General features: G+C 35.7%; 2 protein-coding genes and 1 long non-coding RNA gene across 3 annotated transcripts; all 3 read left to right on the top strand.

Moving 5' to 3' along the window:
• The first annotated feature begins 3 nt into the window (after nucleotides 1-3).
• Nucleotides 4-1379, top strand: LOC100021046 (olfactory receptor 51G2-like). The gene has a single exon (XM_007491168.2). The coding sequence runs from the start codon at nucleotides 4-6 to the stop codon at nucleotides 961-963; it is 960 nt and encodes a 319-aa protein (XP_007491230.2). The 3' UTR covers nucleotides 964-1379.
• Nucleotides 1380-2628: 1249 nt separating this feature from the next.
• LOC107649160 (uncharacterized) lies at nucleotides 2629-6550 on the top strand. Its single transcript, XR_008918259.1, has 2 exons — nucleotides 2629-2706; nucleotides 6076-6550. It is a non-coding gene; the product is annotated as an uncharacterized LOC107649160 (long non-coding RNA).
• Nucleotides 6551-13434: 6884 nt separating this feature from the next.
• LOC100021015 (olfactory receptor 51L1-like) lies at nucleotides 13435-14615 on the top strand. Its single transcript, XM_001373270.3, has one exon. It carries the CDS (start codon nucleotides 13683-13685, stop codon nucleotides 14613-14615), a length of 933 nt encoding a protein of 310 aa, XP_001373307.3. The 5' UTR covers nucleotides 13435-13682.
• Nucleotides 14616-16521: the final 1906 nt, after the last annotated feature.

Here is a 16521-nt window from a genome sequence, read left to right as displayed (position 1 = left end):
ACTATGCTGTCCTTAAATCATAGCAATACCACATTCCTCCTGATGGGCCTCCCAGGCCTAGAGGAAATGTACATCTGGCTCTCTATTCCATTGTGTGTCATGTATATAGTTGCTGTGGCTGGAAACAGTTTGATCCTCTGGGTGGTAAAATCAGAAACAATTCTTCACCAGCCAATGTACTATTTCCTTTCCATGCTGGCCATGACTGACTTAGGGCTCTCCTTTTCCACACTGCCTACCATGCTAACCATCTACCTGTTGGGCCACCGGGAAGTTGAGGTAGATGCATGCCTAGCCCAGCTGTTTTTCATCCACACTTTTTCAGTCATGGAATCCTCTGTGCTTCTCTCCATGGCTTTTGACCGTTTTGTGGCCATCTGTAATCCACTGCGCTATACAACCATTCTGCCCAGCTCCCGAGTTGCTGGCCTGGGCCTTGCAATTGTCGTCCGTAGTATTGGGCTACACGTCCCTGCTCCTATCATGCTAAAAAAGCTCCCCTACTGCCATACTGGTCACCTTTCCCATTCTTATTGCTTGCATCCAGATGTCATGAAGCTTGCTTGTGCTGATACTCATGTGAATAGTGCTTATGGGCTCTTTGTGGTACTCTCCACTCTTGGCATGGACTCTATGCTTATTGTGGCTTCCTATGTGTTGATCCTCTATGCTGTACTCACCATTGCTTCCCAGACAGAGAGACTTAAGGCCCTGAATACATGTGTCTCGCATATATGTGCAGTGCTACTCTTCTATACACCCATGATTGGCCTGTCCATGATCCATCGTTTTGGAAAGCAGGCTTCACCATGTATCAGGGTACTGCTCTCCTATTTGCATTTTCTCATGCCACCTATGGTCAACCCCATTGTCTATACTATCAAGACAAAGCAGATACGTCAGAGGATCTTCCATTTTTTTCAGTCTAGTGGAGCCAAAATGAGGATTAGGCAAGAACATTGAGTCCAGGGGCTGGGAAGGCATAATGGTATCATGCAATGAAGAAGGAAATGTCTTCCTTTTTAAAAATATGGAACATCATCACTATTACCAGATATAATGGAAAGATATAATCCCCATCTTCTGGAAGCCTTCTCTTCATGAAGGTGACATGAAACCATTTCTGGAGATATTCATCAGATTTAGAACATATAATCCTCTAGTATGATATTAATTACATGGCCTTCTTCATGGAAAAATTCCTGCACTTATTAAAAAAATAGAGCTCTCTATTCTGGTCAGAAAGGTATAGCCCCCTCCATTAGGGAATTTCTAGTATAATAAAGAAGAAAAGTCCTTTGTTCTGGTAGTAAAAGCAAGATTTCAAAAATAAAAAGACTAGGACCAATTATAAATTATGAACACCATAAAAACATTAGTCCTATGATTTTATTGGTATAGAGTACTCTCAGCGAGGAAATTAATTCTACAAACAATAGATTTTTATCTACTCTGAAACTTATAATCTTAGAAAACTAGCGAAAATAAGAGATCAATTGTCTTACCTAAGGTCAATCATGCAGGTTGTCTTACATGTAGAACTTGAACCAAATTCTTCTTGTCTCCCTGGTCAGCACTCTGTGTACTATGCTATACCTATGTTGCTTAAAACCACACAAACACATGCAAATTTTTGTATGTAAATGATGGAAAAACAGACTAGAGGAAAATGTCAATTGGGAGAAGATAATGAATGAATGAATGAATGAATGCATGGAAAAAATATTGTGTCTATTATTTGCTGAGCACAGAATCAGAAAAGATTTCCTGAAGGAGTGTAGTTTTGAATGAGAGAATTATGAAAAGAAAAGATCAAGTAGAGTCTATCAGAGGTCTAGATGCTTCATTGTTACAGAATTCTTTTGGCATAGCTTGTTATCTGATACTAAAGCTCCTCTAAAATCTGTAGACAAGTTACACTGCTTGGAAGATTTTAAATGCCATGACTGGGTCTTGATGGGATCAATAAGATCTATGCATCACAAAGTTTAGAACATTCTTTGGGTTTTGAAACATTTTAGGCATGGCTATACTTAAATGTCTTATTGTTTATATTTATGTATATGTTTAGTTTTGTAAACTATCTAGAAACATAAAAAAATGAGTATTGACCATCATTTTCAGAAAACCTTTACACTCTATATTATCTGCAAGTCCCTCAATCCTTAGCCCAGAGCAAATAACTCATTCATTTTGCACCATATACTAACAAGATAAGTTAGCTAGCTTCCAAACTAGTTTTGTAATGTTTTATTATATGCTAAAGAACATTGCTGAGAGAGACAGTTCCAAGGCAGCTGTGTAATCAGAAAGCCTGATCCATGAAGGAAGAGGGAAAATATTAACAAGAACTCAATCCAGCAATATGGGGTAATATGGTACTAAAGAAAATCTGTTCCCACACCTCAACTAAGAGCATCACTGACAAGAAAATTAAAAAAAAAAAAACTCCTTAAAGGAAACTTTTAGAAAAGGTGGTTTTGCTTACAATAATTTATTACAGGAGACCAGATTGCTTTTGATTCATTTTAAAAGTGTTTTCATCATAATGGTTAAAATAAACTTAGGTCAGAATGGTGATGTAATAAATGAAGATTGTAAAGTGAGTGACTGAGAGGGAAAATTATGGAGAAAATACCAGGGGAACATTTACAGAGAGTAGAGGAACTGGTGGAGTGTCTTCAGGAACCTGCTCTTGACCTTCTGGTATTTAACATTTTTATCAATATCTGAGGAAAACAAAGATAATATTTACAAAGCTTTCAGAAGTTTCCAAAATAGATATAATTATTGGATAGCGGAGTCAGGAAAAATAAGAATATCTTTGAAGGCTAAAACACAGAGTCAATTCCAGTAAAATGAAATTTAATAAAGATGAATATAGTAGGTAAGTGGCGCAGAGGTTAGTGCCCTGGATCTTAAGACATGAATATCTGATTTCAAATCTTATCTTAACATTTACTGGTTATGTGACCCTGAGCAAGTTATTTGAACTCTTCCTGTCACAATTTCCTTCCTGTAAAATAGGAAAAACAATAGCTCTGAACTCAAAGGATTATTGGTTTAATAAACTGAGAAAATATGTATAAGTGCTTTGTAAACCTTAAAGTACTATACAAATACTACCTATTAATATAATTTCAAAATATACTACAATTAGGCTAAAAAGAATAAATTTCACATTTGCAAAATGGAAGTGGGGTGTGCCTCTGACAGTTATGATGAAAATAGTTCTGGATGTTTTGGTGCATGGTAAATCCCATTTAAGTTAATAATGTTACAGGATAGCAAAAAAAATAAAAGCCATTATAATAATAAATTGAATTAATAAAGGTTTTTTTCTGGAATTAGGATGATGCTTTGATACTTTATTCTCCCAAGTTCCAATCAGATCTATACTATAGTGTTCAGGAATTGGCACCATATTTTACAAAGAACATTTAAAAAAGAGAAAGTATGAAGAAGAGGGTAATCAGATTTGTGCCATAGTAGGAGCTATTCAAGGAACAACAAGAAAAATTTTTTTTCATTGAAGAAGGAGGATGTGGGTAAAATTTTATTTATTTGTTTATAAGACTTCTATGTAGAAAAGGGATTAAATATTTTGTGCTTGTGTGCTTGGCCCCAAAGAACAGAAAGATGAGCAATGGTTGGAACTTGAGGGAAGCCTGATTTCAGTTAATGAAAAGAAAAAAATTATTACATTCAGAGAAAAATCAAAAGGATCTGACTTTTTCTCATGTATTTACTAAAGAATCCCCTTTCTAGGAGTTCTTTAGTATCTATTTTCCTTTTCCTCTTTTCCCACCCAGATCTTTAGAATAAGACAATGTTGTTGCCATGAGACAATTATAGTCAAAGTTAAAAATCCTTTAGTGCCTCAGGATTTTTATAGTAATTTCTAATTTTCTTTTGTTGTTTCATTTACTTTAGCCTAAAAGGATGTAATACTAATTGCTCTGTTCCTCACAACCTGAAAGGTTTAAGTATGGCATATTTCATCCCTCTATTGGTGCTTTCCCAGTTCCCTTAAAAATGATTGGTTGTGTACAAATGGCTCCAGCTCTTATTGGTAGTGCCCCAACACCCAAATATAGGAGTAGTTATTGTAATTCAGTTCCATTTAGCCACTAACAGTCAAATTAGTGTTTTCAAAGGAATATATACTCCTAAAGACATAATCACAAATATATAAACTTTCTACCCAACTTGTGAAGTTTAATATGTATCCTTTTTATGTACTAAAGGAGTAAGTTTGTATATTTGTTATCATATATTTTGAACTCAATATTCCTTTGTAAAAATGAATTGAAATTAAGTGATTAAATGGAATTGTGGTGCAGTGGACCAGATTCTAGCATTAGCTGAATTCTAGATGTCTAAAATTTTGTGCTCTTGGACCAGGCATAAAATGAATAAATAAATAAATAAATAAAATTCTTGACCCTACTACAAATAGAAGCCTTATAATATTTAAATTGAACCCTGTTTTCCTTAAATTTTTTTTTTCTTCTTCAATTAAAATATCTGAAGTTACTTCAGTGGAACCCATTATAATTGAGGGAAAACCAATGAGGTGGGAGCTAGACTTATTTATACAATGCCTAGATCTCTAAACCCCACTTAAAGGTACTGGAGAATTCTATAGGAGGAGTAAAAATAAGAGACCTGGCCTCCTACACAGTGAAAAACAAGGTAGCAATGTTAAAGGGCATAGGAGTGGAATAGAACCAAGAAGGCTTCTGATTACCAGCAAACACTGAAATCCCTCTGACAATCTTTCCAAATTAATCTTTTAAAAGCACCTCAAAATGACAGGAGTCAAAAACCAATACAAGACAGATTTGGAGGCTCTCCTGCTAAGTATAACTTGAAAGGTAAGCAGAGAGAAAGTCAATTTTCGCTGGATTTTCATGTCTTTTTTTCAATTTCAATGAGACTGACGCTAGGCCAACTTTGGGGTCGCAGGACCCTCCCTATACTACCAACAATAGAGCACCCACATCCCAGATCCACCCCTTGAATTCCCAGGGCCTGGCACCAGCCTTAAGTAAGGCCTAGAAATCCATAGCACTTGGACCTTTCAAGCCTGTGCAGTGGTGAAACCCTTATCTCCAGGAAAAAAAAACAACTCTGAGTGCTGAGACCTACAAAACATCAGTAAAGGTGATGGAATCAGCATCTTTTGAAACTTGTAATCCACAACAAAAATAAGGCTGGGAAAATTTGTAAAAAGCAATAGAAACACTTAATCCTAGAAAATTTCTATGGAGACAAACAACAAAGCTGTGTGAAGATTAAATTTAACTCTCCCCTGATTATAATAACAATGAAGTTAATTAACTCTCCCCTGACTGTGTAGATAAAATTATAACCCCTATCTATTATTAGATTTAATCTCCATAAGCATAAACACCCTACTTAAAAGGTGAATATGGAAATCTGCCCATTTTAGATCTAATCACCAAAGATATAAACACCCAATTTCACACTTTAAGTGGAAGGTCTATGACCTACATGTGAAATAGTGGGTGAAGAATCAAAATCAACTGATTGCCCCTGGGCATTCCTAAAACAAAGTGTCAACTGTGATTGGTAGATGTAAAATTAGGGGAGGACACAGGAAGTGATGCAAAAGGAGCATCTTTAAAGGGGGCTGTTACTTCCTGTGAGAAACAATTCTTCATTCTTTGGAACGCTGTCTGGACCCAAGACCCTGTTTTCTTGGTGAGGCTATTCTAAAATCTCTTCCTTTAAACTGACACATGGTGAGTCAAAAAGCTGACTCTTAACTGCTGAATTTTTATGAAGAGACTTCCCTAGGACTTTGGGTTTGCTGAGGCCAGCTGAAACTAACTCTCTCTACCTGGGTGGAGCCAGGCGCCAAGGCCTAAATTACTTAGTGCTTAGGCTAGATATCTTACCTTATCCTCTCTCTGATTTTTTACTTCACTCTTTCTACACTTTGTAATGAAATTGTAAATAAATCTCTTTGGAATAATATAAATTCCTGGTGACCACACTCTTAAATAATCAAGTCCAATCCTTTTAAAATAACTACTTTCCTCCTTACAGCTGGAGTCTCTGAGATCCAAGCAACCACATGGAAAACTTCAAAGAAAAATGGGAATTGGTTTCAGACTTGGGAAAACTCAAAAAAGTATTTTTTTTAATCAAATGAGACATTTCAAAGGAATATAGGAAGAAAATGGAGGAAAACTGAAACAAAAGTCATGAAAATAATGCAAAAAGAAAATATCAAAAGTAAAATTGGTCAACTGAAAAAAGAGGCATGAAAATCCAAAGAAGAAAAAAATTTTTTTTATTAAAAACAGAATTGACCTACTGGATAAACAAACAAACAAACAAACAATGAAGAAATGAGTTCCATGAAAAATAGAATGAACCAAATGAAAAAAGAAGATCAAAAGGTCAAGTAAAAAATTCATTCTCTTAAAATTAGAAACTAATGATTTAATAAGACATCAAGAAACAATAAAAAAATCAAAAGAATGAAAAACAATAAGAAGAAAATATGAAATATGTATTTTTTTAAAAAAGACCTGGAAATAGATCTAGGAGAAAAAGTTTAAGAATTATTAGATTCTTTGAAAATCTTGACAAAAAAATTAATAAAAGCCTAGACATCAAATTATAGGAAATTTTCCAAGAAATTTGTCTGATATTCTTGAATAAAAGGGTAAAATAGAAATTTAAAAAATCCACAAATCACCTCCTGCAATAAATCCCCAAATGATGACTCCCAGGAATATAATAGCCAAGTTCAAGAGCTACCAGGGCAATGAGAAAATATTGCAAACAAATACGAAGAAACAATTCAGATATCACAGAGCCCTAATCAGGATTCACGCAGGACCTAACAGCTTCCACATTAAAGGACAGGAAGGCTTAGAATTTGATATTCCAGAAGGCATAGAAACTAGGTTTGCTATAAAAATAACCATTGCTTCTCAGCCTTTTGGCTAAGACCAAATGTAGTACAATAAAAAATAACCAACTTAAAAACACTGACTATATTCTCCCAGGAGAAAGTATGACCATTTAATAAAATAGATTTCCAAGCATTCCTGAAGAAAAGACCACACATAAATAGAAAATTTGATGTCCAAACAAATTTAAGAGAAGCATAAAGAGGTATGTAAGAAATAGAAAAAAAAATAGGCTAAGATAATAATTACCTTCTTTTAAGGAGCACATAACACATATACAAAATTGATTGATCATATATGGGGCATAAAAATTTCACAGCCAAATAAAGCAGAAAAAGTAAATGCAAAAATTCCAAAATTAGATAGAAAAAAATTGAATTAAAACCAAATCATTAGATTTCAAAATTCAAAGCAGCTTCCAAAATTAAACTTTTCCTAATACTAATTTTATAGATAAGGTCAAAAATAGAGTAAGAAGAAGAGCCTGAATTAGAAGTTAAATGACCTTGACAATGAATTGCCTATTGTTTTGTCTAGAATTCAGGGCCTGACCCATTCTTAAAATTATATAAAGGATTATCGCCATACATCTGGGTATAACCCTATCCATTGCTGTTCTTTCTAGGTCCATTGATTTCTATGACACTAAATAAAATGTACTTGATTACAGTTGTCAACCATGTCATTTTAAATGAAATAAAACATGAGATTCTGTTGTTCTTCATATCCATGTTCTTTTTAAAATTTTGCAGTATTGGGGGCAGTTAGGTAGCTCAGTGAATTGAGAGCCAGGACTATAGACAGGAGATCCTAAGTTAAAATCTGGCCTCAGACATTTCCCAGCTGTGTGACCCTGGGCTAGTCACTCAACCCCATTGCCAAACCCTTACCACTCTTCTGCCTGGGAACCAATACACAATTAATTCCATGAAAGAAGGTAAGAATTAAAAAAAATATGCACTACCTATTTTGATAGCATGCTTAGGAATAGTTCTGTGAAGTTTCCTTTAACTGGATCTATTCCAAAGGAAGATATAAAATGCTATGAAAATTAATCTTTTGAGCAAGGTCCTCATGGTGTCTCCCCAACATTTCCCTCCCTCTCTCTTATACATACCTAACTCCAATTTTTCTGATTAAGACTAATCTCAGGAATCTTTAGACAAAGCAAAATCTGCTATTTGTCTCATTAGACTAACAGGACTGGGTCACTCTATGATCCAACAAATTTAGGTTTTGTGATTTTTGAGCAATTTTAGGAAAAAAATAACCCTTGTCCCAAGATGATTCTACCAGTAAACAAGGTATCACCACCACAGGGATTATAAATGTAATTGCATTTTCCTCTCTAGTCCCTTTACTTCCCCTTGCTTCTGTAAGAGACCAAATATGGCTATAAAGGCCATTGCCCTAGGAGCTGTAAGAAGATAGTGTCAATTCTTGAAAAGGTCAATTTCCTTGTGTTATTTTTGGCTACCTCAAGGGGTCCAACTGATTGACTCTTCAGGTGAGTGTTCTAATACTAGAGGCACTCCCCATCTGAAAGTAGCTGTCCAGTTAAAGTCTAAGGAATGGGAAATTATGGAATTATTAAGGGGTCTTTCTGCATGTGGCTTAACTAATCATGATGCTTTTAAAACAATTTTGTTAACTTTATTAAAATAATAATTATTTTTATAATCATTTTTTTCTCATTTCCCCTTCCAAATGAAAGTATGTGTGCGAGGGTAGTAGTTTTGGGGAAAGGGAGATTAGGGAAAGGGTTTTTAACAATTATATACAACCAACAAGTCCCCTTCCCAGTCTCATATTGATCACACCCCAAAATATGTGAACCATCCTGCTTATTAAATCCATCTCCCTTCTGTCAGGAAGTGGGTAGCATGATTCATCATTGGTCATCTGGAATCTTCCTTTATCATTGCACTGGTCAAAGTGTTTAAACCTTTGTCTTTCATCTACCTTGTCTGATCACTGGAGATGAGTGCTGAAAAGAGAGCAGCTATTTTGGAGTTTGAGCTTCATGTCCCTGTGTTCTATGTATTTAAATTGGAGGAGGGTAATAGGAACTATGGGAAGGACAGTCTTTGGACTTTCTGGTCTGATAGGGAATAGGGGAGGCTGAGGGACTGTTTCTATTGCTAATGAGTTCTACATGTATTCTCTCTCTAATGAATACTAATTACATGATACTGAATAAATCATTTAAGCTCAATGCCCCAGTCTTAAATTATAGAAAAGTTTTTGTTTCCTGTTGATAAAATAGTTGTCTATAACAGATATCTCATGGTTACAGTTCAATTCATTTTCAAATAATATCACTGTACAGACAGATTTTATCTCAAATGTCTAGATTCTTGCAAATTCCTGTCAAAAAATTGCAAATATCTCATGGGGAATTTTTCAACTTGGAACAATTTTTTTATTGTTTTGTTTTCTTGCTTCAGCAAATGTTGCAACCTCTTCTCTCTGTGGTTAAATTACTTGAGATGCTACAACTGATGCCTTCACTTCCTTTCCTCTCACTTTTTATGTAAATCTCCACAATCTGACTACCAATTTCAGTATTCAACTGAAATTGTTAAAGATTCCTTAATTGATAGATGTGATGGCCTTTTCTCAGTTTCCATCTTTATACCTCTTTTCATCCTTTGACATTTTTGACAATCATCTTCTACTTTAAACATTCTCTCTACTCTTTTGTGGCAATATTCTATTGACTCCCATCTTAGTTACCTTCTTTAGTAATGTTGCTCCATTTCTTGACTGCAAGGAAGGATGCTTTGCCCAAATCTCTGTTCTGAGTTCTATTCTCATCTCCCTCCATACTAATAAACTTCCATATATTCATTAATCATTTTAATGCTGATTACTAAATCTACTTACCTAGCACTAATCTCTCTGTTTACCTTGTCTCACATATACAGCAGCATATTAATCAAAATTAGTCATCTTCAAAAGTGAACTTATTGTTCCTGCATATCTTATCCCTTCTAAAATTTGGAACAGGCATCCTCCCATTCACCTACTTTTCCAATTTCCACCTCATCCTCAACTCCCTTCTCTATCTGGATTGCCCACATATAATTGATTGCCAAATTTTGTGAATCTTACCTTCATTACATCATTCACATATGACTCCATCTGGACCTTGACATTGAGGCAGGTTCTCATTATATAAAGCCTCAACAAATAGAATATCCTACTGGTTGCCCATATAACCTCAAGGTTGTTTCTATTCCAGTCTATCCTCATTCAGTTGTCAAGATACATAGAGTGAGTCCAAGGAAGAGTTTAAATTTTAATATAGATCTTAATGCCTAAAAACAAAATATGCTGGTAAATAGATTTGTAGCCGAGAAGGAAAGACTGAGAGTGGGCTTTCTGAGTTCAAGGGCTATTTTACATTTTTCTATTCTTTGCCACATGTCCTGTCCAAAGGCTAGAAAGACAATGTGATGCTATGCAGTCTGGCTGACTGATGGACCAAAAGAGACCAGGCAGAAAACCCTGAGCCTATTTTTTTTTTCTTTTTTGTTTCAGTCAGGGATAAGAAGTTGGTTAAGTGGTCAATCATTAGATAAACAATACCAATAATTGTGTAAACTATATAAATCCCATTCTCATATTAACTTGGCCTTCAACATATATTTCAATAGACCTTAAAGAAAATGTTACCAGTAGAAGGAAAGTTGCCAATGTGCAGAGGGAAGGAAATCAATGTATTTTCTTGTCCTTTTAAAATATATACAGAGTTAATTAACAACACTAGGATAGAAGGCTCTTTTAAGGGGCAGGAGAACTAAGTTCCCTTTTTGGGTTATGCTTTCTCATTTACCAACTGGATACTTGAAAGGAATTAATAGCAGTTCTTTAGCATTAGTACTGGGGATTCAAAGAAATGCAAAACAAAGTCTCTGTTCTAAAGGAACTAACAGGCCAATGAAAGAGACAATATGAAAACAATTATGTGAAATCTATATATTTACTAAGAATGGGATATCTTTATCAAGGCTACAAATGATTAATTGAAAGTTGTAGAAGTGTGTTGACTAATTTAGATATATTATAAAGTTAAGAAAAATGCTTGATTTGTTGAAAACATCAAATATGAGAAAATTCTTTTAATTGGTAAACATTTACTGAGAACTTGCTATTTTTAGAAAGTTTCAAGTTGCTGTTAAATGAAAGATTGATCCACAAATTCTTTTTGGAAACACAAATTAAAGATCTGACAGAAGTGGCTTTCTTAAGCATTCAAAGGAAATGAGAAACATAATTTCATAGATAACAGTCACATAAATTATCATAATCTGTCTATTTGCTAATCTAAGGTCCTATTTTATGCTAAGGCTGAGTTGTGGGAAGAGGGTTAGGATTATGTGCCAACAAAATTTTTACAATATAACAATTTCCTAATGCAAAAGTCATTCCTATTGCAATCAATATAAAATTTAACTCAAGTAAAATTGAACCATCCTATGCCTTATCTAATGTTAATTCCAATGTAACAATGCTTAACATTTATATATATATATATATATATATATATATCTTAACTTGAATCTAATGACATCTGATTTATTCTGTCCCAATGTTACCTTGCTAGTAAAAATATTTCCTTTTCCAGCCTAAACTACTCTGTCCTTGTCTATTAATGGTTAGTATTTTAACTCTCCTTTCTATCTATATTACTGGATTAGATCATTATTATGTTACATGTATACATGTCTGTTATTTTTACACATTTAAATATGTCACATGTTATTTAAATACATATATACATATATATCCTCTGGTAGTAGAGATCTATTTACACATATACAATTTATGGGTTGTCCTTATTTACAGCACAGCCCCTAATGTCAGTGTAAAATTTGTTTGTCTTCTAGATATGTCATGGTGGATGCATATTTATTCCAATGTGCATGTGAATGTACTTCCCTATATGTAAAGTTAATGTTATCGACAATTAATCTTACATGACCCATTTTCCGGAAGTCTATTCCCCATAATGTCTCTGATTCAAAGTTCTTTCCAGTTGTCCATGTATCTTCCATCTTTTGGTGGTACCTTCTCCTTTACAGGATACATACTTAACTGTCATCTCACCGTGAAAATGATCTCAGGTATCCAGAATTACAGGATCATGCATGTGTGTAAGTTTAATGTGTGTGTGCAGGTAAGAGTGAATATTTTGGTGCATGTGAGTGAAATTTTATATAGGATGTTTGTGCCATCCACATATGTGCAAGTGAGATTTTTTTAATGTAATGAATGTAGGTATATTTCTTAATGTGTGATTGTAAGTTGATTATTCTATTCCTATGTGGTTGATTCTAGAGGTTAATGATATTTTAGTCTAGGCTTAAGATTAAAATTCATATATAGGTTTAATAATTCTAAGGCATTCTAAATTCACCCAAATAAACTGCCAGGTTCTACAAAGAACTGCTTCTCCTGTATTTCACAGGTTTTACAAATCCTCCCTGATCTAACTAACCCAAATTTAGGCTAGCTTTCTTGGGCATTATTCTATTTCAGTTTCATGTTCCCTGCAACACTTCCCAAATGAAGGAACTTTCTGAAGAGAAACCTGAACAGATTTTACCTCAGCTCCTATTGTCCAGGCATGAGTAAACCTGACTTTCTCTCAGGGGAATCAGGCTGCCAAGGCTTGAGCTCCCACCAAACTCAAGGAGGGAGGAAAGTTTAGATAGAGAAAGGGACCCCCTTTTCCCACTTTCCTTTTCTCATTCTTCCCTGCCTGTTATTCCTTTTCTATTACCTGATTGAGTTAATATTAAAAGTTATTTGTTCTCCAAGCTGAGTGTGAGTAAATGGATCAAGGGGAGACCTTTTGGTCTTGAGTAGTGGAGAGGGGACAAGAGGGATAAGAATGAATTGGGGAGAGCAGCTTTAGCTAAGGAGGCAAGATAGGTGGAGGAAAAATTTCCAGTTACCAGCAGGAAAAATGGGTAACCCTCAGGAGAAAGTATTTTTCCACCTCTCCCAACTGAGAGACTCACTGCTCTCCACACCAGAGTCTTCTCCTCCTTCCGAACCCACTCCTGGGGCCCCACCCTTGTATAGGTGATCAATTTCACATATTCTTCAGTCTGGCACTTTTTCTTTAGTGCCAGGCTCTGTCACAGTGATGCCTTTAATTTCTAAAAAGTTTATTGCTTTTACTGACCTCTAACTTCTTCCTGAACTAGAGGCACATCCTTTTCAACTCGTCAAATAAGCAAGCATTTAGTAACTGTCCAGCACTTGCAGATATGGCATTAAGCACTGGAGATAGAAAAATGACAAAAACCGTCTCCCTCCTCCAGAAGTTCCTACTATAATGGGAGAGGTAATATGCAAGTAAGTATGTATGGACTAGATATACACAGGAGAACTTGGAGATAATCTCAGAGGGAAGGCACTAGCATTCAGCAACTTTAAGAAAGGCATTTTGCAGAAGGTGATTTTAGCTGGAATTTTTTAACATTAATATTCTTCTAGTGAAGTCATCAGGATGGGTTTCACAAAATTCTGAGGTCTCTGATGATTTAGAGATGAAAAGACAACACAGGTACATTTTGCAAGAGAGTACATAACAGAGAAACTGACACACTGACACACAAAGGCAAATAAAGATTGCTTGCTGGAAGTGGTAGTGATGTTAATGATGAAGTAATCCCGATTATTTCTCTGCAGAGACCCAGAACATCCTCCTCTCCGAGAATGGATTCTTTCAACAACAGTGACTTTAGACCTTTGTTTCTGACTGGTTTTCCAGGCTTGGAGGCTTCACATCCTCAGATCTCTGTCCTCTTCTGTGTTCTCTACCTCATTGCTATCATAGGGAATAGTTTGATCCTGGTGGTGGTGTGGCAAGAACAGTCACTGCATGAGCCCATGTACTATTTCCTTTCCATGTTAGTAGCCAGTGACCTCAGCCTCTGTGCCACTACCCTGCCCACCCTGCTCAAGCTCTTCTGGCTCAATGCCCGTCAGATTGCCTTTGATTCTTGCCTGGTTCAGATGTTCTTCATCCATGTCTTCTCTCTCATGGAGTCAGGTATCCTACTGACAATGGCCTTTGATCGATATGTAGCAATATCCAATCCTCTCCATTATGCTACTATCTTGACTAATGCCACCATTGTCAAGATTGGCTTTGGTCTCATGCTTCGGGCCACTGCAGTCATTTTGCCAGGACCCTTCCTCATCAAGAGACTCAAATTCTGTAAGGCTAATATCCTTTCTCATTCCTATTGCCTTCACCCAGATATCATCAAGCTCTCCTGCTCTGACCACCATATCAATAGCATCTATGGCCTCATCATAGTCATCATTACTTTCGGTGTAGACTCTGTGCTTATTCTTCTTTCCTACTTGAGAATCCTGATCACAGTGCTAGGTATTGCCTCCCATCAGGAGCAACTCAAAGCCCTCAATACCTGTGTCTCCCACATCTGTGCTGTCTTGCTTGTCTACATCCCCATGCTGGGAGTATCCATTATCCACCGCTTTGGGAAGCATGTCCCTCCTGTGGTTCACATCATCATGGGCTATGTTTACCTTCTGGTCCCACCTGTACTCAATCCTGTTGTTTATTGCATCAAAACTCATCAGATCCGCACACGCATTCTTAGGCTCTGGCAGACAAAATAAGAGGAGGAAGATAAAAGAATATTGACTGAAAACAAAGTAAAGGATGTTCAGAATATTACACCATATTTCTGAATTATTAAGTCAGATATTAGCAGAATGTAGGATATGTTACAAAGAATCGTGATGATGGTCATACAAAGAACAATGAAGCTCACACTTAAAAATACTGTATATTGTTTTTCAAAGTTTACCCATTTTGATTTTGGTCAAAGGAAGTGAAAAACCTGTTATAACTCTTATGCCTTGGGTACTGTAACAAATATTCTTGGCAAATTGGCAGATGAAATTGATGTCTTTCCTGGACAAAAACTACCCTTTTCTTAGGAAGACATCCCCTTTTAACTGTCCTGCTCTTATCTCTCTTTGATCTTATGAGGACTTAAACATTCCCTGTTCACATGTTTGTTTAGTTTTGTAAATGTCCTGAATTTTTTTTTATTTGTAGATGCTGAAATTCTTTAATTGTGCTTCATATTCTCTTGAAACTAAGACTATTCCTATAAATTGACCAACAACTATTACCCTCTCTAATCCGGAATGGAAATTGGAAAGGTTTGAAGGAGAGGGATACAGATAGCAAGGTCAGACTGAATCAATTTGAATATTTGCCTTAACTTACTAATACTAATTTTTTAAAATTGTTAAGTAAACAATCATTGGTGGTACACACAAAGTATTCCAATATACAAAGAAAAACAATAAAGTATATACGATATGAAACCAAGCAATTTATTTCATGATTTTTAAAGTGCACATTAAAATGAACCTGAGATTAATAAAATTATTCTATTAATTTTTGTTTCTTCATGAACTATTTTCTGTTCTCTTCTGTGTGTTTTCATGTTGAGTATTTTTCTTTTACATTTCTACATTCTAAATAGGAACTCTCACTTTAACAAATATAGTAAAGCAAAACAAATCAACACAGTGGATATATCTATCAATATACATCATTTTGTACCTCACGCTAATTTTCTCTGGGACCTTAAATATTCATGTGAAGGTCACCATGAATATATAAGTATTTCAGAAGAAGAAAGAAGATCAAAAATAGAGATAAATTACCCAGATTAAAAGAAAATGAAATAGAATACTTAGAGAATTCCAACTAGGAAAAAGAAATTGAACAACCCACCATTGAACTCCCTAAGAAAAAATAAGGAAAAATACCAAGACAGATGGATATGCAAGTGAATTCTATCAAACATTTATTATTTTAAATTTATTTGTTAATTTATTACATTAAAATACCTATTAAACATTATCCCTTTCCTTACCACTGCCCATTAGAGAAGGCATCATATAGATTTTATGTATTCAATTTTGTAAAACATTTTTCTATGTTAATCCTTTTGTAGAAGGAAACTTGCACAACAACAAAAAAGACTAGCAAAAAAACAGAAATTGTTTGGTCTGCATCATTTCTTTCTCTGGAAGGAGATGGCGTTTTTATCATGAATCCTTTGGGATTATTGAATCACTGTATTGCTAATAATTCAGTCACAGTTGATCATAGTATATTATCGCTGTCACTATACAGTTTTTGAGGTGTATGGGGTGTTCAGGGAGTGGTAGTATCTCTGGTGTCTCTGGTATGGAGGGCTTGTCATGCCCTCCTAGGGCAGCTCTCCAGCCTCTGACCCCCCACCTGACACCCAGCCCTCACTTGTGGCTCCCAGTAGCTGCCCTTCATGAGGCAGCGGCCACACCCCGGGCAAGGGCTTCGACAGGCCGGCCAAACCTTGTGAGGGTAGCCATTGGGTCGTCGACCCCTGATGAACCAGGGCTTTGCTCACCCAGCATGTGAAGACTGCTTCGGCTGAACTGACGGAAGAAACCAATAAGAAGATTCAATGGCTGCGAGGGTGACACAGCAAGGGACTGTGGAGGCTTAGGGCATGTTGGA

Source organism: Monodelphis domestica, chromosome 4 (genome assembly GCF_027887165.1).
Source record: "Monodelphis domestica isolate mMonDom1 chromosome 4, mMonDom1.pri, whole genome shotgun sequence".
Classification (NCBI taxonomy): Eukaryota; Metazoa; Chordata; class Mammalia; order Didelphimorphia; family Didelphidae; genus Monodelphis; species Monodelphis domestica.
This window is presented reverse-complemented; position numbering and strand designations above follow the sequence as displayed.

Coding starts and splice junctions, on each gene's coding strand:
- LOC100021046 (XM_007491168.2), top strand. CDS start 4: ATGCTGTCCTTAAATCATAGCAATACCACATTCCTCCTGATGGGCCTC.
- LOC100021015 (XM_001373270.3), top strand. CDS start 13,683: ATGGATTCTTTCAACAACAGTGACTTTAGACCTTTGTTTCTGACTGGT.